This window comes from Pteropus medius, unplaced genomic scaffold (assembly GCF_902729225.1).
Source record: "Pteropus medius unplaced genomic scaffold, Ma_sr-lr_union100, whole genome shotgun sequence".
NCBI classification, from domain to species: domain Eukaryota; kingdom Metazoa; phylum Chordata; class Mammalia; order Chiroptera; family Pteropodidae; genus Pteropus; species Pteropus medius.
Genome location: NW_024355327.1, coordinates 1,775,512 through 1,801,798, shown reverse-complemented (window position 1 = coordinate 1,801,798; position 26,287 = coordinate 1,775,512). Strand labels below are relative to the sequence as shown.

Genomic DNA, 26,287 nt, shown 5'->3' with positions numbered 1-26,287 from the left:
CCACTCAAACAGCCTAGTCGGAAGTGTCGGATCACTGAAGTTGGCTAATTTTGCCAACTTCAGCTCTTTCATCTCTGCCTCTCTGCATCCAAGGCAGGAAGATCATATGACCAAGGGAAAGTTGTACATTTCTTGTTCTACCATCTTACCTACCTATGGAAATGCTCTAAATCTTATCTCAGCCTTAACAAATCTTTGATTTACAGGAAGCGCAGTAGTCCTAAGACATCAACTTCCTCAGTAGCGCCTTTTAGAGGCCCCAAAATATCGATTTTTGAGTTAGCCAACACACAAGATAAATATTTTAACTACCATTTTATTTCCAACCAGGCCAAGGGACAATTTAAAAGGGTTTCTATTATAAGTATATAGACAAGAAAGTGTGGAAGGGCTGCCGATGCTGTTGTTTTGAAGTTAGCCTGTCAATCATCGTGATTGTAACATAACCCCCCTTGGCTTCCACAAGTGTAATAAAATGCTTTGGAAAGGTTGCAGAATTGGAGGATGTAATAAAATCTGCTTAGCTTCATTTCCAATGCCGTGAAGTCCTAGAGAACGAGGCCCGTTTCCTTATGCCTTGGGATTTGTTCGAGTTACTTTCATGCCTGGAAATGACAGAACATAAAAACAGACATTTAAGTTAGAAGCAATAGCATTTTTTAAGTCATGGAAATAAATATAATGTAAGTTTGCTTACTGCTAATCTGTTAGTTTGCCATTAACATTGTCTAAGAAGCCAATTAGTTGTGGGCAGATTACGTGAAATAGGTGAGTGGCAACCCTGTTGATGTCTGTACCCACTGGATCCCCACATTTTCTATGGCTTGTGCCCACGGCCCATGCCCCAATGACAGCTGCATGGTCTCTTAAGAGTCCGTTTTATAGACACACGGCTTACATACACATGAGGCCAATTCAGACCTTTATTAATTAAGTAAGAATATGTTTTCAAACATAGCTATTATCAGAATTACCTGATGAGCTCGTTAAAACACAGATTTCTCGAGCCTCTCCCCCACATTCTGACTTAGCCTGTCTGGAGAGAGGCGTAAGGAGCTGTGTTTCTTCCTTTCCAGAAAATGGAGGTCGAATCACTTATGCTTCAGCCTTCACTTCCGAGCTTTGGATCCGCTCCCCACTAAGTCCCCTGCTGTCATAAGTGAGGGGTGGAGAGTGGGGTGTATGCACCAGTCAATTTGTACCCCCTGGAAAAGGGAGCCTGTCTCATTCCTATATGACACTGGGATCATCCCCTATTGTGTCCAGCACCACCCAGCTTGTCTGGACGTACAGGTCATCTCCCAGTCATTCATCAGTGCCCTTGTCCTTGAACAATTATTGACTTTGAGTCAGAGACACCTGTGCAGGCCTGAAAATGGATGTGCCCTTTCTTTTCCTCTGCCTCGCCTGTCTAGGGCAGATTTATGTCCTAGGAGAAGTTTCCCTCGGTTTTATTTTGGTCTTTTGAATGTTGTAGCCGCACGTTCCTTCCGACATCTGCCCTTTCCGACACCAGCCCTGTAATTTCGGAAGCTCCGTGGATGCCTCTATCCATACCTGAGCAGGCTTCCTGTCAGTCCACGTACAATGTTTCTGTAGCCCATCCCTCACACAACTTTGACATCCAAACTGTCGGCCTAGGTTCTTCAGGCTCTGTCTTCAGCAGTTTCTTTTCTCTAACTAGCCTGCAAGCCTGTGGGAAGCAGAGTTTGCTTTTCCCGCCAGAGCACGAGTGAACATGCTGGGCTTTGAGAAGAATTGGGCCTGAAGTTGAGCCTTGTCATTTGCTGGCTGTGTGTCTCCAGGCAATGTGAAGCACACTATTGCGGGTGTGGAGAGAACTCAGTGGGTTAGTACAGGAAAGCATTTAGAGCAGGGGTTTATAAGTACTCACTAATGTGAGGCTCTGTTATTGTCGTTATTATTATATATTCTCTGTTAGGAACCAGCAGGCAACAGAGAGAGACCCGTGAGTGATAAAGCCAGTGCAGGTCAGTACTTAGCTACATAGGAAAGACTCAGCCTCATTATCGGAGAGGGTGCCTCTGGGCAATGTACTTATCTTCCCATCTTCTGATTGGATTTCACATGCTATGTGCCCTTCTTCATGTCTCCAGTTTCCTTCCCTATCACCTCTAGACAGGAGTGTTTTTAATGTTATCTGGGCAGATCAGCAAATGTATTTATTGATGTGTAAGTAAAGCTCAGAGGAGAATGAGAAGAGGTGAATGATGATATTCTCAAGGTGCGTCCAACCCATTTGGCACAGGATGAGACAAGGCAATAGATAATCAGGTGTCAGGTGAGCAGTCCAGAAAACATGGGCTTTCAGACTTCCAAGAACAGAGCAGGAGCCCAGGATGTCTGAAGTTTGACTAGTCCCCATAAACGTGTGCTTTTCAAATATTTCTACATTCCTAACAAACATAATGGTAGATGAACTGACTGTCCTTCTCCCTCTACAAGGCCAGGTTTGAGAATAACATAGTATTATGAAATTCATTATCAGGGTTTTGTTTTGAAGAGAAGGGAATGAAGGCAGAAAAGCTCCGTTGCTTTGAATAGTAAAGAGATTTTTGGGGAGTGGAGCTTTGAAGTTAGAAAGAAAATAAACACATCTAATGAGGAAAGTTTAAATCATTTTTAAGTCCGGTTTCCTGTATGGTAGGGGCTGTGATCTCATCAATCTCTCCTAGAAATCTTCAGGGAAGTCTTTGAAGTCGCTTTGCATTTTGTTGTCATGATTTAGTGAGTACAGAGTGAAAGCAGAGGTACCACAGGGATCCCGACTGGGGTATTAACAGAAACACCCGGCTCCTCTTGGAACATGCAGGAGCCAAGAGGCTTTATAAAGTCTTTCTCCAGGAAAAAATGGGGGCAGAATCTACTGCTTTCAACAGATCCAACCACCCTCTGCATTCATTCCAGGTAACATCTTTTCACTAAGTTTGTGTAAGTGAAGGAATCTCCTGCTTCTTACTCCATTCCTCCTACACAGCCATAAGCCCAGAGATAGAGGGCCTCTTCTGCTTTGAAGCTAAGAAAATAGATCAATTATTTCTTCAGTAGGTGAAGCTGGAGGGGAGATGGCCACAGTCGGACTAATTTGATAGAGTGTAAAAGGCAGGTTTGGGAACACAAAAACTCAGCAGGCCTTCCTTCTATTTTCTTAAGGTAGTGTTTTTCAACTTGGCTGCTCATTGGAATCACATGGGGAAGTCTAAAAAATGCCCCGCCTCCATCCCATTCCCAGAGATTCTGCTCTAACCAGTCTGGACTATGGCCTGGCCTTCGGGAAAGAGTCACTGAGTGTGACGGTGAGGAGCTCCAAGCCTGTCTCCTTCCCGATGCAGTTCCAAAGTGTGCTTCCTATAAAATGCTCCAAAGCCTCAGAGCAATTCAGAGACTGGAGACAGCTTTCAGTAGGTTTCAGCTGCAAATATTCAGCTTCCAGTAAGGTTGTCTGTCTTCTGCATTCTTAGCAGAGCCACACAAATAGGACATGTTTTGTCCTTCAAAGGTAGTGATTCTTGCCCATGAGCAGGACTAAAATGACCTGCGTTCATACCAGGGCTGACACAGAAATGGTTTTAGAACCAAGTAATCACATTCCCCAACATAACATAAAACCTCTGTAACAACTCTCTTCTTTTAAAAGTAACTCTTAGTTCCTAGCGGCTAGAAGCAGACAGCTGTGGAAAGTCATTCTGCTCACACCAAAAACAGGGTAAGCAATTTTTTAAGGGCAGGCACCCCTGACCTCCGCTTTTCAGATTTTTCTTAATAAACTGGAATCAGAAATTGGACCACAAAAGCCATGGGTGGCAATCTCTTACAGAAAGCGGGTAAAGGTGAAGGTGGGGGAGAAGTGGCAACAGAGAGCCACTCTGATCAGTATCACCACGACAGCGCAATTCTCCTTCCATCTAGAGATAGGAAGGGTGACCCCAGAGCTGTGAGGCAAGACTTCAGAGAGCAGGGCAACTTCCCAGCAAGTTTTCTAACTCACAACTATTCCTCTGTGACATGTTACATGTGCTCATTAATAACACAACTCCCTGCAATGGGAAAGTGTTAATTAACTTTCCGTTAAACATGCTCTGTTTCCTAGTCCTCCGAGTGTGTCCTTGAGGGCACGGAAAGCAGCTCTGGGCACTGGGTGGCCAGCCCCCTTAGGAGAGAAGATGCAGACCTCCGTTCCGCAGCGAGGTAAGGGCTCACCCCATGGCTGTCCTTTATAGGGTGGACACAGACTCAGCATTGTCAGGGTTCTCTTTGAAGCAATAATTCAAAAATGAAGAACAGCAAACGAGCAAGGAAGGTGATGATGACCAGGTTTGTAGCTACGAGTGATTAACAGCAGGCCCACAGGGTTTATCACCTCTTATCCCATCGTGTTCTGGCAAACGAAAGCGTATAGGTTTTGAGGCTGGTGGTAGGAGTCAGATGGCAGAACAGAGCAACTCCGCCCCCCACGCCACCCCCCGGAAAACCGGTGCGCCTCCTTGGACAGGTTCTTGTTGCTCGCCTGGAGCCGGGAAGGCTTCTGTCTCCCATGTTTGCTTTCTTTCCATCCACTTCTGTGCCTCGCAAAGCCTCTCTCTAAAAGGTTTTCTCATTCTGATGGAGCTTATGACGAACAGGCTTTATTTGTCTCTAAATCTTCAGCTGATATTACTTTTCCCAGAGACTCAGTCAAAATGAAAAAGGATTACTTTATATTTACTTGCATCTTCCACGAGAGAAACTAATTTTGAGAAAGAAAGTCCTTACGATGTGAAACATTTTCCCTTCCTTCAAACCCTCCAAAGGGGCACAGGAAAAGCTAAAAGGTGCGCATGCTTTGTCATTTACTTTGTCTGACAGTTTCTTCTTATCGTGCTTTTGAGGGTGACCTTCCTCCCGCATATTCTTTCGCTCTAGTGTGTGTTCCTGTTATAATAGAATTTTAGAGCCGAGCATGGAGCAGGCTACCTTTGATAATTAATGGCTCTGAGAGTTTGCTGAGTATGTTATTTAATTAATGGCACTTGTGTCTGGAGTGTGTACAACTCCGTAGTTGAATAAAAGGTGCATTTGCTGAAGGATTACAGACAAATACTCAGGGATCGTCACATTGAGAATTTATCGGGGTTCAGCACATTTAACAACCTAATGGGTGATTATAATTTTTCCTCTCTGCTATTTAAAAGGTACTGAAGTTGATATAGCTCTGTTCTTTTTGCCTGGTTTGTGAGTTTAGATTACAACCCCCCACCCCCCAAATCCTTAGGCTAATGGATGAAAGTCTATTACCCAGAGCAGGGCCTTTCATCAAAAATGAAAAGATGAAATCTTCAATGCTATATTTCGAGCATAAAAACTGATGGTCAAATAAGTTATGATTTATTTCAGTTACTCACAGATAGGCTAATCTGAATTATGTTCAAGTTCTACTTGGGACCAATAGATCAGGGGTTGAAAATTGGCAAGAAAACACAGTTGAAGGCTATTGGGAATACAGAGTAATTCACACCAACCTGCTTGTCCTGAGATTCTAGTGTTTAGAAGTAAATGTAGATTGTGAAAAGACAATGATGAACATATCCTGTACAGAGGTGTCGGCAGTTTATACAGAGAAACCTTTATCGCTCTATCTCTGCGTGTGTTCAGATAGAGACTGCAAATACAAAGGGTCCAGTTTGAAGCCTGCGTTGTTACTGTGTGAGCCTGGGCAAGTTATATCTGCTCTCTGAACCACAGCGTCTTCCTTTGTAAAACAATAGGTTAAATTATAAGCTCTTTTAAATTCCCGTCCAGCCCAAAGATGCTCAGAGTCTCTGATTTTTCTCAATAGAGACACAGAAACTGACTGTCTCACTAATAGGAAAGATAGCTAATTGCTCATTTTTGGGACTTGAGGGTTATTTTTTTTCCAGGAAGGGACCCCTGATGATATGCAGAGCCACATCAATGTGCCCTGCAAGAGGGCTAGAGGTTCTCCAAAGCTCAGCCATATGGTCCAGGAGATAAAGATGCAAGCCACGGTCCTGCCTTCCTCCCTCCCTCCCACTCGTGGCAATAGCAGAAATAGAGGCAATGACTCAAAAGGCTTACCTGGAGTGAGGATAAAGGCCCTGCAGGCTGTGCTTTCAGCAGATTCTTTTTGCGGGGTGGGAAGGAAAAGCCCCCTGTGCAGAGCATCTATCGGCCAGCTGCTGTGCTAAGGAGTATATGGTCTTATGTATGGAAACCTCATGGTCTTCCCTTCTGCCCCATGAGGTAGATATCATAACCTCAGTTCTCAGCCGAGAAAAGCTCACATAGTAAGTGCAGGACTGGAAACAGATATGTTTAATTCCAGAGATCAACCAACTTCGTTTCGCCATTGCATTGTCCAGTATGGTAACCACTAGCCACGAATGGCTAATGAGCACTGAAAAATGTGACAAGTCTAAATTGAGATGTATAAAATACCTACTGGGTTTCAAAGACATACTCTGAAAACAGAATGTAAAATATCTCAATAAAGTTTTATCTTTTAATAAATAGTTTTATATTGTAATTTTTATATTATAAATATATCAAAATGACAATATTTGGATATATTAGGTTAAAAACGTAGTATTAACATTAACTTAATCTGTCTTTAATGCGTCTACTAGAAAATTTATTTTTTAATTTTTAAATTTGTATTTATTTTTTCTACTAGAAACTTTAAAATGACGTGTGTGGCTGACATTCTGTTGTGTTGGACAGTGCAATATATTCTCTGTGACAATATCCTGAGGCCCAGTCTCTGGAGTGAGCACAGAAGGAAGCTGGCCTGGGTTGTGGGGTTGGGCTCTGTGAATGTCTAAAGAGTTAATTTAGTATTTAAGAGCATGGGCTCTGGGTTCAGGTTAGGCTGTGTAACCTTGATCAAGTTATTTCACCTATCTGTGCCTCAGCTCCGTCATATACAAAATGGGAAAATAATAGTAGCTATCTCGCAGAAATGTTAGTACTAAATATGATATAAATAAATCACTTAGCATAGTACCTGGCCCAGAGAAAGGTCTTGACTCTAAAGAAATGTCAATTATTGTCACTCATTCATTCACTAAGCAAAGGTTTTTGAGTACCCATGGTATGCTAGGAGATGTTCTAAGTGCTAGAGGCAATGGCCCTGTCCTTGGCCACCCACTTGCTAGTGGAGGACACAGACAAATCTATAATATGATGACAAACGATGGTGAACACTATGAAGAAAAATGAGACAAGTTTAAGGGACTGAAGGAAACAGGGGCACCGCTTGAGATTGCCTTTCTGAATAGGTGACATTTGAGTTAAACACTGAATCGAAGGAGGAAACGAGAGAATTCTAGGCAGAGGGAACAAGAAGTGCCAGGGCCCTGCACTGGAGGCTGTTTGAGGTGATCTAGTAAAAGCAGGCGAGCAGGAAGGCTGGAAGTGAGAGTGTGGAGAGGAGCCTCATGGGAGGTGATCTCGATTTTACCTTAGTCCTTTAGTGTGATCTACAAGATCTCATGTGATTAGGCCCTGGTGGCTTTCCAGAGTACGAAGTGGGGACATGATATGGCTTCTCATTTAAAAGGATCATAATCTTAACACATTCCCTGTTTTCATGTGTTCATTCTTTTATGTGACCTTTGGTGAGTTTGAGGGTATAAATATGTATTTTAAGAAACACAGTCAACAGTCGACTATAATATTTTATATAAAGAAGCTATATTTTTAACTGCAGTATCATGAAACCTTACCCAGAATGAGGGGCGTTCTTAGGTTTTACTGAAAATTCTTTTCTTTGAAATTTTTGCACAACTTTTCCTTTCCATTGAGTCTCATTCTTTTAAAGGATTAAAAGAGTTAAAATTAACCACAAAGATCTTCCACCTTAAAAGCAAAAAAACCGCCTCGATAACAGATTTTTGAGAGTAATAATGTAAAACTTTGATAGGGGTGTCAAAGATAAATGCCGATTTCCTACATTAGGCGTATATCTTGTTTTAAATTGATAACCCTGGAATCTGCAGGAGCCACAAGAGAGATTGGTTAAGAGAAGGGACAGAATTCTAAGAGCATCCCAGAGCCCCACAGTGCCAAGACTGGCCTTTAGCCTGTGAGAGAGCTTCCCTTTCATTTAGCTACGACTCTGACTTATCATTTCTAATTAAAAGATGATTCAAGCAATATCACGTGCTTTCACTTCATCAAAGCAATACCACACCATCAGCTTAGAATGCCAACAATTCTAAACTTTTTGTGGGCCTCACTGGAACAAAATGTGGAGCTTTAGCAGAGGAAAATTGCTAAGAACACTTAATTTCATTCAAAGCCGTTTCTGCCTGTCTTAAAGGAATGAAAATGATCTGCTGGTTTTTATAGACCTTCTTGACCTAAAGATATCTGCTGGCGGAAAGGGAATCCTCAATTGGGTTCTTTTAAAGCTTTAATTATTACATGATCTATCATCTTACTCACTGACTTGAACACTGAAAATCTCTTAGATACGCATTAAAATTGATTGCTAATCTTAGACCTTGGGGTGGCTCTTGGAAGGCATGTAATTATGTGTGGGCATGGGGGGTTAGACAAAATTGACACAAAGTCAACTAATTTATGGTGGGATAAGGTAAAGAAATCAATTTGGTCACAGGTAGAGTTGACGTACTGCCGACTTGCACAGAACTCAGTTACGTGCTTGCTTGCTCTTGAATTAGTCTTATCATTTCAGAGTTACCATCAGCTCTTCTAGGGTAAAGATGGACTTCACTTACTGTGCCTCAGACAGTGTTTGGCTCAAAGTGGAATCTCAACAAATAGTTGGTGATCGAGTCTAAAACCTCAAAGTTAAAAATGACTTCTAGGGGGCAAGCAGCCTATATATATCCATATTGTCGCCAGAACTCTTAACTATAAAGGATGGGGTAGATATAGGAATTGATTCCCTTTATTTTTGTCTCCCTTTACTGTGGAGGCTTCTACCATATCAGACTTCTCCAAATGATGAGCAGGATGACTGACAGGAGTCTCAAGTCTTCATCATCCCTTCAAGGGGTTTTTTCTCTATATATCCATACACCAAATGGTAGGGAAGAATTGTAATCGATTGAGCTGGGGTCACATGCCCAGAACTGTGGCCTTTGGATGAGATTGGCAGTTTCAAATGAAAATGTCTGCTACAGTCCATCCTATTTTCTACTTGAATCTCTCAACAATCTTCTAAATGTTTTGAAATCCAAGAGCTAACTGCAGACTTTGGTGAAAACCCCCAATCTCCAAAGGAAGCCTTACCTACTAAAAGGTCTTGAATGGAGCCCTTGGGAGTTCTCACTGATGCCAAGAATGCAACACCTAATGCATTATGGACCAAGGTTGATTAGGCACGATTCACTTCTGTTCATCGAATGTGGTTTTAGCTTTCAGGCAAATATTCAGTCCTTAACCATTGCTGCATATGGAAGCATGAAAGAGTGCTGTCTCTTCAACAATGAGTGGGTAAAGTGATCTTTACAAAGACCCTAGCATGGGAATCACCAAATGCTTGGCTCTTTTCCTGCAGTTCTTGAAGAAGCAAGAGTAAGCTACATCTTGTACCCCAGCTTTATTGTACAACTCTTGTTTTCAGTTAGTTACAGTATAAGTAGGGGAGGACATTTAGAAACAGAGACCTATCAGTTTTAGTGTAAAGGTAAGTGTGGACTCCAGAGTCCGACTGCCTGAACTTGAACCCTAACTTTCCATGTATAACCTGAGAGTCCTTGGGCAAGACACATAGTGGCCTTAAGCCTCAGTTTCAACATCTGATAATCAGGACAATATTAAAGGGTGTTGTGGGGTTTAATTGGAATAAAGCCTCTAAAGTAGATGGTATTACTTGACCATAATAAGCTCTTCCTTCATAAGTAGTATCATTAAGAATCATTAATAATGAAGTATCCTCTCTGTGGTGGACTCTGTTACTCAGTTCCTGAAATAATAATTGGCTGTCCAGTGTGGCCTTTTAAAGTCAGGGAAGATGGCCAAAGAGAGGAGAATCGACTCTCTGATGTAGTAGCAGAGTGTCTGTAAAGATTATATGCAGTGATTATTATTTTTATTTAAGCCAATTAAGAATAATTGAATATTCAGCCAGCAATTAGACTGTACATTAAAGTCAATCTTTTCCTTCTGTCCTATTTAAATTTTTTTCACTTCTTTATTTTTAGTCCTTTTTATGGTGAAATATACATACAGAAAAGTGCAAGCCATATGTATATCTATAGCTTACGGAATTAACATAAAACAAACATATTTCGCCACCACCCACAAGGACTGGAACATGGCCAGCCTCCCTTTCCACCATCCCACTCCTAAGTCCCCTTCTTCAATCAGAACCCCTTTCTGCCTCCCTGACAAAAGTAACCATTAGGTTAATTTTACCATGATTGCTTCCTTGCTCTCCCATATAATTTTACTCTCTAAACGAATGTATCTCTAAACACCTGTTTTGAACTTTGCATGAATGCGATCACAGAGTACATATTCTTTTGTGTGTTTCTGTTGTTCTGCATCCTTGCAAACACTTAATCTTGTCAATCTGTAGTCGGTATATAGTGGTATTTCCTTGGGCTTTAAGTTTAAGTTCCGTGATGACTAGAGATCATTAGCCATTTTTATACCTATTTTTTATGAAGTGCCTGTTCAAATCCTTTTATATTTTCTATTGGGCTGATGACTTTTTCTTATTGACTTGTATTTTTCCTTAAAGAAAATTATCTTCTAGATTATGGTCCTTTGTTGGAAATATATGTGGCAAATATCTTCTCCCACTGTGTCTTGTCTTTATTTTTTTTCTCTCTCTCTCTTAATGGTATCTTTTGATAAACAGAATTTTCTAATTTGAATGTATTCCATTTTATCATTTTTTATGGTAATTTTTCGGTGTATTATTTAAAAAGTCTTTCCCTATGGCCAGATCATAAAGAAATTCTCCGATAATATCTTCTATTAGCTTTTTTGTTTTACATTTCACATTTTGAATCACAATCCACCTGGAATTTACTTTTGCAAATGGTGTGAGGTAAGGCATAGTTTCATTAGTTTTCACATGGATATCCAGTTTTCCCAGAACCATTTATTGAAAAGATTTTCCTTTCCCCCACACTTTGTGACGTTATTTACTTTTATCATAAATCAAGTGCCTGAATCTGCTTCTGGGCTTTCTATTTTGTTCTATAAGTCTATCCTTATACCAATATCTTGCTCTCTTAATATTTGTAACCTTGTATAGTGAGCCCTCCTATGCTTCTATATTGTTCTTTTAATAGTCTATGGCTACACTTCCATAAGCATTTCAAAATCAACTTATCAAATTTCATACACACACACACAAGCTATAGAAATTTTGATCAGAATCACTATAAAATCATTGAATTTATAGGTCAATTTGACGAGAATTAGCTTTGTAAAATTGGGTCATTCATCTCTTTCCATTTATGCAGTTCCTCTTTAATGCTTTTAAATAACATTTTATAGTTTTCTGTCTAGAAACTTACATATTTTTATTTTTCGGCGTTTGATTTCTAAAGTTAATATACGCTAACTGAATTTTTTCATTTTCTAACTGTTTGGCTGTTGTGGACTGAATGTTTGTGTCCCCCCTCAGAGTTCCACTGTTGAAACCCTAACCCCCAGTGGGAGTGTAATAGGAGGTCTTTGAGTGGTAATTAGGTTCGGGTGAGGCCATGAGGGTAGAGCCCTGATGATGATATTAGTGTCCTCATAAGAAGAGTGAAACTAAACCTCACTCGCTCGCATCCATGTGAGGACACAGTGAGAAGGTGGCCATCTACAAGCCAGGACGAGAACTCTCGTCAGAACCAGACTATGGTGGCACCCTCATCTTGGACTTCCAGCCTCCAGAACTATAAGAAAATTTCTTTTTAAGTCCCACAGTGTCTGGTACTTTGTCGGTAGCCCGAATTACGATAATGGCCGAAACAGAGAAATTCAAACTTACATATATTAATCTTATATTCAGAGGTCTTGGTAAATTTACTAATTAATTTTAATTGTTTCTCAATAGGTTCTTTTGGGTTTTCTGCATACATCATATTGTCTACAAATAATGACAGTTTTATTCCTTCCTTTTTAATTCTTCTACTTTTTATTTATTGTTTTTGACTTACCGTACTAGTTAGAACCTTGTGAATACATTGTGAAATAGCAACGCTAATTGTGAATATTATTATCTCATTTACAATCTCAGGTGAATACTTTTCAACATTTCACTCTTAAGTATAAATTCCCTTCTAGTTCTTGTTTTCCTGTAACTTTTATATTTGTTAAGTCGAATATGGAACTTGATCAATATTTTTTTATGCATCTGCTAGATGATCTTATTATTTTCCCTTTTTTTAATGTGGTAAAAGATATTACTTGTTAGTAATATGAAATAAATGTTACATTGGGCATAATGTACTATCCCTTTCATGGATTGCACATACATACATATGCATTGTCTGTTTATCTGATATCTTTTAGGATTTTGGCATCTGTGTTTCTGAGTACATTTAGTCTGTAGATTTCCTTTCTGTTAGGTTGTCAAGTTCATGTACAAGACAATTTATTCAACAAATGAGAAGTGGAATAATTTTTTTCTTCTCCTCTGGCAGAATCTTCTCCGTCAGTCATAAGATTCTTATTAAGAATAATTTTTAATAAGATTTTTATTTCTTAACTGTGTGGCAGAATTCACCAGTAAAGTTATCTTGGCCTGAAATTTTCTTTGTGAGAAGGGTTTTAATTCAGGTTTGATTTATTTAATAGTTATCAAATTATTTATATTGTCTTTATTTTTGGCAGTTTGGATAAAACTCTTTTATAGAAACTTGTTAATCCCAATTTTCAAATTTATTGGTCTAAAATTTTTCATTATATGCTCTTCTCATTTCTAAGGACTGTAATATCCAGAAAGATGTTTAGCACATTAACTTTCAGCTTCTATTTTCTTCCAATAAATGCATATGTCATAATTAAAAGTAATATACTCTCTAGATACACCTTTAGTTGAATCCACAAGTTTTAGTTTTCTTCATTCTGTTCAAAATCATTTCTGATTTTCCTTGATTTCTTCTTTAGAATTCCTTTTGTATGAGTCTACTGGTGATGAATTCCCTCAGCTTCTGTCAGAAAATACATTTCACCTTCATTCTTTATGTTAACTGAGAATAGAAATCTAGGCTGGCAGTTATTTTCTTTCAGTTCTTTAGAGATGTCATTCCACGGTCTTCTGATTTTCTTTGTTGCCTTTGGTCTAATTGTTACTCCTCTGAAAGTAAGTTTTCTATTTTTCACTATTAAATCTAGCAACTTAAAGCCTTTGGTTTTCTGCAGTTCTGTCATGATGTGCCTCGGTGTAAATTTTACACCCCCGAGTTTGGTGTGTTTCTGAATTGTTGGATTGGTATTATTGCCAGTTTTGAAAAATTCTCAGTCATTATCTTTACAAATATAGTTTCCACTAGAACTCTGCTTTGGAATTGTAAATAAAAACTAGATTTTCTCAGTGTAGTCTATGTCTTCTGACTGATCTCTCTTCTACCTTTTCCCACTCTTCTTTCGTCTCTTCACGGTTCATTCTGAGTATTTTCATATGTATAATAATTCTAATTTTATGTACCCTGTGATTCTACTTTTATTTGTATTGACTTGTCTCATCATATGCTGTTGTGTCTGTGTGTAAGCACTCTCATGTATTGGGCATTTTATTTGAGAAAAACATTATTTGTAGAAATAATTTAAGATCTTGGATGGTATTATTTCCTTACAAAAATGACTTTTTTTCTTTGCTTCTGCCAGAAACTTAATGGGACTAGCAATTTGCAATTACCTTAATTTCAATTTCTGGGACTGAGACTTTCTCAGTTGCCCAGATGACTTGTAATTGAGCTGTAGTTGGTACCAGGGCTGGTTGACATCTGGCTCGCTCTTTTTCCAAGGGTAGTACCTCTTCGTGTTTTTGTTTCCCACCCAGGTATGGAAAGGCTTCCCAATGAAGGCAACCCAGCCTTCATTGCTTTAGTTCTGTCTGTCTCTCTAAAACTCACAAATTCTCTCAGGCAAAAAGCAACCCCAAATGTTGGGCTCCTCTCTTTCTGGATTTCTGTCCTCTCTTCAACCTTGACCCTATAACCTTTTGCTACCTCTTTATTTTTAACAGACATTTTCTTAGATTCTGTATAATTTTTCTAGTCGAATAAAATGGGAAAATTGATTCAAATTATTTGGTCTGTTAATAATAGAAGCAGAGGTCCCTTTTTTTTCTTTTTCGGTGGTCTGAAAACATCCCACCCTACAGGTTTTATTTAATTATTATTTAAACTAATTTCTCATAACTTGAAAATTTCCATAATTTATCATCTTTAAACTATAAATCATAGGGAAAATAATAAACCTATATGTTGGCATAGGTAATAGACACAGTCTTCATTGCTTGCTGTTCATGATAAATCATAGGTAGGAGAAGATACTCAAATGTCTTTTAGATCCTCGGAGAAGTATTAAATCCAGAAGGAGCATAATTTAGAGCTGCTTTTGCTGGTGTATTTACTATTCATTGTCTTGTGTTATCATTATAATAACCCTAGGATATAATTAAAATGCTTTTCGTCATAGTAATTCAGAGACAGAGAAAGTGAGGCACAAAAGAGTGATGTGTCCAAGTTCAGAGAGTAAGTTTAGTGGCAATGTTGATGGGGAGCCATCTTAAATTATTTAAAGACATTTCTAAAAACAAAATGGCAGGTAATCCAGACATCATTATTAGGAGACTACAGAATATCTTTTTATACTTTCATTTGGTGCTGAATATGCCTGGTGCTTAGAACAAGTGAAAAATAGATTTTTTGGCGGGGGCGGGGAGACATAATTTTTACACAACTATAATGTTCACCGTACCAGTCTTTTCTTTCCAAAGCACATTCTAGAGAGTTCTGCGTAAAATTCAAAACAGGCATTTGCTTTGGTGGGGCGGAGGGGAGGGGGACTTTACCTGCCACCTGACTTTTTTTCGATTCCAGGTTATTTACATGAGGCTCTAGTAGAGGAAACAAAGTTTGCCCTGTGCTAGGGTTTTGAAATGATAATAGCGAACAAAAATAGGTCTATTCACTGGGGTCTGGAGAGAGTACAGAGAGAGTGGCAGGCATTCATCCACTAAAGGGTACAAAAAAGTGAAAGCGTGATCCCAAGATGGCCTCCCCAGTCCTCTCTTTCTCTCTGTACAGCTACTGTTCTCTCTAAGGTGCAGGTTCTGCCTCACTTACCCATGAAGAGAAAAGAGGGTAAATAGGAAGAAGAGAGGGCACATTACATAGAATTCGACTGGCATCTAATTTTACTAACATCATTGGAACAAGCGGTTCCAATGGGACATTTTAATTTTCTAAATGTTCTTTCCTTAGTCCCTACCCTTCCTTCCAGTTTTTGAACTTTAGTTTAATAAATAAGACACAGTCTCTGTTGCTCAACATTCATGATAAATTACAGGTAGTAGAAGATACTGTAGTGTCTTTTGGATCATCAGAGAAATATTAAAACCAGAAGGTGCACAATTTAGAGCTGCTTTTGCTAGTGTATCCTGAGTTGATTGGGTGCCTACATGACAACTTGCTTGATACCTCTGGAATGTCAAAATAATGCCGCACTTATATAAGAGATGGCTGAAGGACATTCTAGGCATAAAAGGAATGAATTGTGTAAATACTAGGTTATTAAATGACAGGTTACAGATTATTAATGCAAATTACCATCGCCTTTCTTCGTGCTTACTTCTCTCGACCTCTGGGAATGTCTTTTTCCCCCCACCCTCCTTTCTGGCAGAGACAAAGACGAAAGAGGAAAGGAGTAGGAAAGGACCACAGAGAGTAGGGAGAAGCAAGCAGAGAAAGAAAAAAAAGTCTTGAAAGTGAATCGACATTTTTAGAAGGTTTTTCTCATACGAGAGTATGCAGTTTGATGTATGATAAATTATCCATTTCTGGAGATGAGATGAGGATGAAGAAGATGATAATGATGATGACAGACTTTATTTCATTATCATTTTGCAAGGTGCAAGTAAAAGCTTGAAACTCTTAAAAATTAGTTTTGGCATTTGGATTACACTTTTCTGAAAAGAACTCTGTACTGATTGATCACATAGTTCCAAGGTGCAGGTTTATAAGTGTTAAAAATTAAGTACAGGAAACTAGTCATTTCTACCATGAGTTGAACTAAATCTTAACAGTTCTGTATATCCTTTAGTCATCAATGGCCTGTGGTAATCTTTTGCTTGAACTAGTACGTACATGTTAGAGAAAGCTGGATCTCAGTAAAACATTTTAAAAATAGTCAAACTAAACCAAATAACCCATTTTGGAACCATGGAGTGAACTGTCTCATGGAGTATTTATTAAAGGAAGGTTTTTTTAAGGTTAGTCTTTTGGGCTACAGTAAAATAATTCATTTAATGGGACATTAGATTTCATTATTTCTAAAGTTTCTATGATTCTATGGTTTATAATTCCCTATTTAGGCCATAGGGACTTGATTTACATTTAATCCAAAGAATGAGGCTTTAGTTCCTTGCTACTGAAATTTGATGCTATGAGCATAGTCTATATAGAATAAGAGGAAAGACGGCACAATCCTATAGAAATATGAACTGGAGGGGAAGGAAAAAGCAATCTTCAATCTCTCTACTTTCTGTTTTTAAGATGATGGGTCTGTTTGGGGAAAAAAGCTTTGGAATATAGTGGTCTCATTAGCCTTAAACAAGGAATCATCTCTTGTACTTCCATGCTAAAGAAAATAGTTTACTGTATCAATTTGGGGATGGCTGAAAGAGTGTTAGCAAACGCTTTCATTGGTATTGATGATACCCCTACGTAGGGATTACCTAGTGGGTTTAGGATTGAACTGGTCAAGGAGCTGAAGTTAACCCTGCCCTTTCCCCTAAGAAAACATGAGAGCACTATGATCCGCTCCCTGGGCCTTTTTCATTACAGGCTGCTGGGATGAGAGTAGATCCTCTCTGAGAAGGTTGAGTACTTTTCTAGGCTGGTAGGGTAGATTTTAAAAGGTACAATTCAGTGACCAGAGCACACACTCACTGAGCCAATCTGTTGTTTCTTGTTCACTTCTGTCCATAATTATAATGTTAGTGTGGTCCAGCGACTGAAATCACGGTGATTTTTCAAAAACTCCAGTGTCAAAATTTTGCCTTGACAGTGTATCTGTAACTAGTAATAATGCTGTTTTGGGCTGACTCAGTTGCTTTGAAATTGCAAGGCTCTGTTATGAGTAAATGAGAGGCAACCAATTATCTATAAAATAATGGCACACGCAGAGGAGAGTTTGATGAATTACACATGAACTCTGCTGACACAACAGTGTGGAAACCTGCCCTGCTCTGACTTTCTTTCAGTTATGCGTGGTGCGTGCATATTTTACAAACAACACACCCCACTCACTTCCAACATGGGGTGGAAATGGGGACAGGGAGATGATAAAGTCTTCTACCACCAGTACACACATAAGTGCTTTAAAATTAAGTAGGAAATGTAACATGGGTGTGTAGAGGCAGCAAGCCCAAGTGTTAAGTGCCTAAATAAAGAATTATGTTCCAGGAAGGATGCAAGATTAGGTAAGGAATGCAGATCCAATGTCATCTAATGTGACTTAGAACTCAGACTAAAAGAGCCATCGCAAAAACCCTTCTCCCAAACTCAGGTCAGTGTGTGGGGAGGTGATGCACAAATTCACCTAAGCAGAAGGCAGATGTTGGTTTCCTGGAACCAAAGGATTGCCAACCTCATCGGGGATCTGTCAGCTGGAGAGTGAGACAACTGTAGTTTCATTCAGTACCTCTTAGACTGTTGGCTTTTCCTGCGCATGGTGAAGACAATGTCTGTTTTTCACTATTGTTTAAGAAACTGCAATTGAAAGTAATTTTCTGCTAGGCAAAAGATACAGAGAGTGGTCAAAACACCAAAATATCCTGCAGGGTTATATGGGAAGATCAAGAGAATTCTTCTACATAACTAACCTAATGTTAGTGCCCTGATGGCTAAGGAAACAGTTGACAGTTTGGGAGTGTTTGTAATTGTGATCCTATGGCAATCTTGTCATGCAGAGGATTAACCTAGGTTTATACATAAAGAAGATATAGAACAGGGTTTGCTACTTACTGAATGGTTTGCTAAGTATTTCCATGACAAATATTCAGTAGAGAGCAGTTTTTTGCCCATTATAGTCCATTTTCCTAGATAGGGCATGTCTGGGTATGGGTTTGCACATTCTCTTTTACAATATGTTGGTTTCTGAGGAAGACCAATGGCATATTAAGTGTGAAAGCCAAGCCCTGGGAGTTGGTTTTCCAGGAGAAGGGGTGTTTGCAAACAGATCCAATCAGCCTAGAGACTGAGCATGCCTATGGGAAAAAGTGGGGTGTGGTGTAGGGCTTCCTTCCTGGTGTCCTGCAGCCAGGTACCAGAGAGCAACCTCCCATCTCTAGGGAAGTTGCCTCTGGTTTCCCCCCAAGTGCCTGGTGAAAGACATGGGGAGCACTGGTTTAGGGGTTGAAGTAGATCATCTTTCTCTGGGTTTGAATTCTGACCTCCATTGCTATTTTCCTAAGAAAGATGGGCATTATTTGCTAGTTTCAGATAATTTTAGGTGATCTATGATGATGAATCTCTCTGCAGTTTATTCTTTTAATCCTTTTTGTATAGGTCAAATAGAGTCTCAGTTTGTTGCTGGAATTAAATGCCTCTCTAAGGATGGCTAGCCTCTCTGGTTGAGAGAGATAATAAACCTCAGTGCTGATAGCTATAGGCATGCAAATAGGTAGAGCTGGCATTCATCGGCACTTTCGTTTATGTTTATTTTTATGCTTAGCTTCTACTCACAGTAATACTTGTTCTTCATTGAGGCTAAGATACAAAGTTTAAGATAAAAGAGCTGAAATTTAAAAAGTGAATCAAGTAACTAATAAGTAAACAATATCTTAGGTAGTACACAAAGAGAAAAATCACGACAAAATTGGAATGAATGAAATGTGGGAAACACTGTACTTGCTCAAGGTCATATTACTTAGGCATGTGGACAAATGGTGGAGAAAAGAGGGTGAGCAGCCTATGCAGGAATCGGCACTGTCTGGAGCAACTTGCAAGTGAGTGACAGCAGGTGGTGACAGCTTAGGCCTATTCTGACTCCTGCTACCTGGCTGCGATGTGGCCGGAGACGGTGGCATTAACAAGGCAAGCAAGGAGGCCCAGCAGGAGAGGAAGAGGGAATTCCTCACAGTAGAACTAGGGAGGCCAGCAGACTAGGCTAAAGAGAATATTTGGAGGGAGTGAGGGGAGCTGGGATAGTGAGGTGGTGCTGGCAGCAGAAAAACTAGGAGAATGGCCTTTGGGGTTAGACTGTCGGGGCTCAAACCTGAGCTCCATCATTTACCACTTCCCTTGGAATAACCCTTCACATCACTGAGTCTGTCTTCTCATCACCTGTAAGAGGAATGATAATAGAACCTGCATCTTGAAAATCTCTAACCTTTTGCCGTTATTATTAATTTGGAGGCTGCCTTTGTGAGTTGTGAATTGTGCGGTCTTGCAGAATAAGCTCCATCAAAGTCTTGAAACTGGCTTGCCGCTGAGGGGATAATCGGGAAGCTTGGAGAGGAGAGGGTTATTCGAATTTCAGAGAAACAATAATTTCTAAGTATGTCCAAATATTGCATGACAGCCCAATTTATTAACAAATTTCATAAGTTCCATGAACCCCTTAACATCTTATAAACATTCGGTGTATAGATGCATTTTGAAAAGATAGGGGTAGGTGTCAAAGAACCAGGTAGACCAACTCAACAAGCATTTTTCCCAAAAAGAATGTTTCCTTTCCCCTTTGTCTGCAAAGAGAGGTGTATTTGGTCCCATTACACTACAGGAAATGATGATGCTCCTGGAAAAAACTAAGGATCCTAAGTTTAAATCCCTCACCTCCAATTACTAATTGTGTACTCCTGGGAAACCCACATGACCTGTCCTGGTCTCAGTTCCCACATCTGACTGCCCAGAAAACTGAAGATGATTTGTCAGTAAACAAAGGCCCTCAGAGAAAAACAAGTCAGTTAATTTAAAAACCCACAGGCAACGTGCCAGTAGTTTGTACAGATTAAGGTAACTGTCTTTCTGGAAAGATCTGTAACGCAAGTTGATTCACCTGAGGCAGGAGATGCTAGGCCTCAAGACAGGAGAGAAGCACAGCATACAGGAAACTTGGGTAAGTTTAAACCCTCGTAAAATGTCTAGAAAGTACACTGTAAAACAGAATCTACAAATCAGCAAGCCTCAGGAAAAGCCTAGAGCTTTCTTGCCTCTACCGGAAAGTATACATTACATTGGAAACCCAGGAAGAGAAAAATCAGCCTAGGAAGTTGAGTCTGAAGAATAGTGACCCCATTTGGATGGGACGTTCCAAAATGACACCCTAGCTTTCAGAAAAGGAATAGAAAGAGGATTGCAGTCATGCCCTTAGGCCTACGTTCTTAGGTAAACTAGCTTGATCCTTAAAAGAAAAAAGAAAAAAAAAAAGAAAAGAAATGAGAAGGGGAACAAGGTAAAAATAAAATATAAAAGAGAGCCTCTACTAACACCACGCTATATTCCTTCAGGCAATTGAATGCAGAGCTCACACAAACCAATGATAGGAGAGAATGAAATAAGCTTTCTAGAATGAAAGGAAGAGCCTGAGCATAACTACATGAACAATAATGGAGAGGTACTTGATACTGGGTCTCTGAGTAATTAGAATACTTTAAAAAGGAGGTTGGGAGAAAAAGGCCATCAAATGTACATATGTTTAACTAACTCAAAAGGGTTTGTATTTCACAGTAAAAAGGAAATACAATGAATGTGTTTTCTAGCTGAAAATCATGATCATTAAGTAGTTGCTACAATTTTATGTAATTCAATTGCTATTAGTAGTCACTAATAATGTTTTTAATTAGTATCTGAACTACTTCGGCAGCTTATAATATAAACACATTTACACAGACCAGATGAAGAAGACAATTCTAAAAAGGAAAGAAATTATTTAGAGGAGAGGCTCTTTATCTGGGGTCCATAATCCCTAAGGAGGTTTAGTAACAGAAATGCCAGATAAAATACAGGATGCCCAGTTAAATCTGAATTTCAGATTAACGTCAAATAATTTTTTTGGCCAATATTTCCTGTCAACCTTATTTACTAATACATTTCAGAAGATCCATGAGCCCTTTGTATAAAAGTTTGGTGTGTTTACAGATTCCAAAAAAAGAGATTGACTATAGATTTTCTACTAGCATGTTAAATCTATGATCTCCCAATTGTCAAACATCATTAATGAAAAGTGATCATTCATTCTCACCCTGACCTTATTCTGCGGACTGAGCTTCCTAGCAGCTGAAGCTAAAGAGAAACACAAAGGGCAATTTACCAAATAGCAGCTGGCCTGGGCATGGCTGATCCGGTCTGGAGCGGGGAGAGCCGGTTCACAGGGGAATTTGAGACTTGAGAGTGATATGACTCCATTAAGGGGTTTTGACCTCTTAAATGATCAGGTTTGTGTTACAAACTATCTTGGGATGCTTTGTGAAAATTTGATTGGTGGCCTGGAAGGAAGTGAACAGATAGGAGAGTTATGGAGGAGGTGGGGACTAAGAGTTTGGAATAAGTGCCTCAGGGGTCAGAGTTTTCTCTGGCTTTTATGTCTTTTGCAGCCACCAGCCTAGGAGGCTGGTGCAGCTGCTTTTCTGCATCCTCTTCCTGGGCAGGGAGCCCCTTTTATGAGGCCCCTGGAGGGTGTCAGTGATGAGGAAGTGCACAGTCTTTACCTGAGTCACTGAAAGTAGACCCGCAGTGCTGCAGCTTCTGCCGCCATTTCTTCTTCTGATCTCCACAAGGTTGGGGAGTCCTCTTCCTCTTTGTCATGCTTTTGGAGCTTTGGGGAAGAAAAAAGAATAAACTCATTAAAGTCCTTGGAATCTTCTTGAACAAGTGTTGTGGGGTGGCTGAACAGAATTTACAAATCAAAGGCTGGGAGATGAGTATCTTAATTGCATTAGTTGCCAAGATTTGAATACAAGGAGGTTTCACATAAAAACCCACATTTTCAGCTTTAGGCTACACTGTGGTCTGTTCACTGCCTTATAATTGTTTGCTGAGACTCAGGGGGCACCTTGCCATTTACCATAATCCCTACCACTGTCTAATCGTCTGCTTTGGCTGGTATCATTCATTTATTTTACTTACCAGATACTAAAGGTATTAAGTATGCCACCTACCCATGATCATTCGTCCAAGCTGGTCTGGGGTTTACTTATCACTCTCTTTGGCTTAGCCTCTTTTATATAAGCGCTGAACAGTTTGGTTCAGTGAACCAAAATAACCCAAGCACATTTATGACAACACAAGGGTCATGAGCACTAAGAAATAAGAGTAATCCATTTAGAGGCTTCAAGCAGGCAAAAGGGAAAGAGAGACAGAGAGAGAGAAAGAGAGAGAAGGGAGGGAAGGAAGAGAGGAAGGAAGAGAGGGAGGAAGGAAGGAAAAGAAAGGAAGAAATTTATTAAAAAATTAACAATTAGTCTTCATGGAATCATTTAAAAATCGTCTTCAGATACCCATATTCATTTTAAAAACATCTTGTGTATGTTTCAGATTTACATATGTAGTAAATAAAATTTTACTATCAGAGAGGATGTTCTTAGAACTCTCTATTAGAAGAGCTCAATTTTCCCTCTTCATCTACTGCAGTTCAGTTTTATTAAATAAATTTGTTATTCCTGTGTGGCTCTGTACATTATAAAATGCTAAAGTTTTAACATCTTCGCAGGATGCACAGTGTACTATTTTGTGTTGCTATTTGAGGAGGCAAATGATTTAATAACACCAATGATGGCTACTGTTTAGGGTGCAAAGGGCCGTTTCTTTGATATGTATTTCATTGTGCATTTTTTTTTTCATTTAATCCTTATGAAAACTCACACACGAGATAGGTACTAGTTAGCTCCATCTTATCGAGGAAGAAATTAAGGTCCCAGGAAGTTCAGTCGCTTGTCAGGGTCACCCAGTGGTATTGGCAGGGTTGTTCCCAACAATTTTTACCTTTCTGTCCATCCTAGAGGAACTGTAGTACAGCTAAAGAGTAGGCAGTTCCACAGACCGTGCTCCACCCTATCGGGTACATTTACCCAAAAGTCAGATCCTTGAAAAGAATCTTGCTGACTCAGCAAAAAGTCTGTCAACTAAAGTAGTGGAATTTGCTATTTCAGACCAAAATCATTCTAACTCTAACCCAGAGTCCCCTACCCTGGCAGCTTGCAGCAGACGGAGAAACTTCCCCATTATTTCGGAGCAAACTTGGATACAGAAAGCAAAACAGTGAGCGGGCCACAGCCTGGCTCTCCGGCTGAGCTATGTGTCCCACTCAGAAAGTTTGAGCCTAAAGGAGGTTCATTAGCACATGATCAGGCCACAAATCTGTTTACAAGGATCGTGGATCTTCCCTTCATAATCTGGCTGCCAGCACACTGGTTTTACATTTTGCCACATAGATTTAATTCTCCTTTGTGGAAGAAAACCACATTAAGAAGTCATTTCCTTTCTCGCAGAGGCAAATGTGACGCAATTGCTACAGGCAAGTCAAACGGGATTGCTATTTTTCTACTCAACAACTAATTTTCATTTTGATACTAGCTTTAGGTCTGTTATAAATCCATCTTATAAGAATTCAGTAGGATGACAAAGAACAATGCAAAGCTCAGAAAATATGGCCTTCTCATTTCCTGTACTGCCATTGGAAGACACAGAAATCAAGCATTAAGTGGCCTCATCAACGCAGATCATAACAGATGAATCTAAATAATTTAGAGCCTGCAAACAAACGTTAATGCCTTTCTGGTTATTAGGCGACCGTCTGTTATTGTCATATGCCTTACAGATGGCAACGTTGTGCCAACGCTTAGAAGCTGTTTATGGGAAATAGGAAATAAATAAAACAACAACTAATCATAGTTGAAAAGCTCTGTTGTACATAGTTTTCAAAACTTAGAGGTTTCTTTCCTAAATGCCCTGGATGGAAGCCTGTGGTTTTCCTTAGAACAGCCATACTCAACCCTGGCTGGCCACTGGAATCACATGGAGAACTTTAAAAACTGCTGATGCCTGGGTCCACCTTAAGGATTCTGATTTCATTGGTCTAGGGGCAGCCCTGGTTTGGGGATTTTTTTTCAAATTTCCCAGGCAAATCCAAGATGCACTAAGATGTTGAGAAGCACTGCATTGGGGTCAGTGGGAACAAAAAACAAGTATGTGTGTGTGTGTATAGAGTCCATACACATACAGAGATAATACCTCTGTCTTTAAGCCCATTGTTTACGACCCTATCAAGAATGCTGAGGCTAGCCTTTGAAAACTCTGCTCTAGAACTGCCTTTCTTTTAGTCAAGCCCTGTCAAAGGAGTAGGGCACAAGGCTTGTCACAACTTCACTAGGATACTGATCTAGTTCAGGAACCTTTGAATAATGAGAAACACAGGAAAGGCCCTCGCAGGCAAGACTTGTGTCCTGGAAGAGCTATCCAGGTGACTTGGAAATTAAACATGCTTTGGTTTGGAGTAAAGTTCTGCTTTCCTAAGGCACCCCAAGAACATGGTGGCTGGAAGCCTTTGCCAGGCTAACAGGGAAAAGCCCGAATGATCTTAAACAGCAGATTACCCAAAAGGCACTATTTGCCTTGGGCAATCTTTAATGTGGAGTTTCACTTCAGGTAAACCTTCTAAATTACCTTTGGCTGTCCATAGTGAAAGGCAGTGACTACTTATTAATATACAAGATTTTTCTTCTTTCCCTGCAATGCTAGAGGCCAGCCCTGGCCCTATATCAAAGAACCAGACAGATCCCTTTAGTGTCCTTATGGGGCACCCAGGTAAGAAAGGTAGATGCCTATTGGATAATTATGAGTAAGATGGGCATTCCCAAAGGGAAAGATGCTGGGAAGGGCTAACCTAGTTTCAAAGGCTTTTGAGAGCCAACTTAGTTTCACAGAGAAATAGTGTAATAATAACGACCGATCCTCATCGGGGGGATTACCTAAGGAGCATCCAGCAAGGGCTAAGAATATGAAGTTAGGGGCCGGACTTTAACAGTGAGAAGGGCAAGATCCCTAAATTCTTTGTGCTTCACTTTCCCCCTCTGTAAAAAGAGAAGTGAGTAGTGATGTGCCTGGCATGTAGTAAGTGGTGCTTAGTGTTTGTTTGCTGCTGCTGCTGCTGTTGCTACTACTCCGATGATGATGATGATGATAATGGATACACTGTCCCCTTGACAGTGAACACCGACCAATCCCCAGAGGTTGTTTCCAGGGGTAAAAGTGCCTTTACTCTTTTATGGTTCCCCAATGACCTGTATCTTTTGGAACTAAACTACCCCGTGAAAGCATTACAAACCAACTAATCTAATGAGACATTCAAGTCTGAGGAGAAAATTTAGCTCTTGTAGTTCTAAAATAACCTGTAATGATCCCTCTCAGGGTTGTAGTAAGGAGTGAATAAAGTATGAATGGAAGTTCTTCCCAGGTAGAGGTTAATGTCCCAGAGTGAAAGCATGCGGTAAGGTCAAATACGGTCGGAATGACCCTGGCAGCATGGTTGCAGAATTTAGCAAATAAAAATACAAGACACTCAGTTAATTTGTTTTAGAATATTTCATGTAGTATTAGGGATATACTTATACTAAAAAAAAAAAAAAAAAAAATCACGTTTACCTGAAATTCAAACTTAGCTGCAGTTCCTGTATTTTATTTGGCAATTCAATCCAGGAGATTCCATAGAAAGTTACCATAGGAAGTACTTGGCTTACATTTGGGTTATTCCCAAACCTACCTAGCTTTGAATCCTGGAACAGACAGAGGAGACTCTCCAAAGGAAGATCAAATTCAAGGCTAGCATTTTGTATGCTCCAGGGCTGATTATTATTTCATGACATATAGAGTAAATCACCAACGCTGTTTAAATGTTATGGTTTAGCAGTTCTAAGATGTACTCTTTTTCACATTTTAACATCTCTGAAATCAAGGCCTGTCCTAAAATCAATGGTGTGTCATAATTTAATTGGCAGTGTTTTTCTTTCTTAGTAGTACATAAAATAACAAAGCTTCTTCCAATTGACAGTGTATGGAATTCAATGCTCTACAGTTCTCCTCCCTGTAGTTAAGTCACGTAAGTTAAGCTGTGAAAACGCTCA

At 39.7% G+C, this 26,287-nt stretch overlaps 1 protein-coding gene across 4 annotated transcripts in view; it reads right to left on the bottom strand.

Moving 5' to 3' along the window:
* Window positions 1-298: 298 nt before the first annotated feature.
* FHIT (fragile histidine triad diadenosine triphosphatase) overlaps window positions 299-26,287 on the bottom strand; it is a 1,065,768-nt gene continuing 1,039,779 nt past the window's right edge. For all 4 annotated transcript variants that reach the window (XM_039858526.1, XM_039858528.1, XM_039858527.1 and 1 more), the window contains 2 exons: window positions 21,878-21,984; window positions 299-605 (listed from right to left, as the gene is read on the bottom strand). In XM_039858526.1, the coding sequence (XP_039714460.1) occupies window positions 21,883-21,984 (102 nt within the window). In that variant the 3' untranslated portion in view covers window positions 299-605; window positions 21,878-21,882. The remainder of the gene's footprint in view (window positions 606-21,877; window positions 21,985-26,287) is intronic.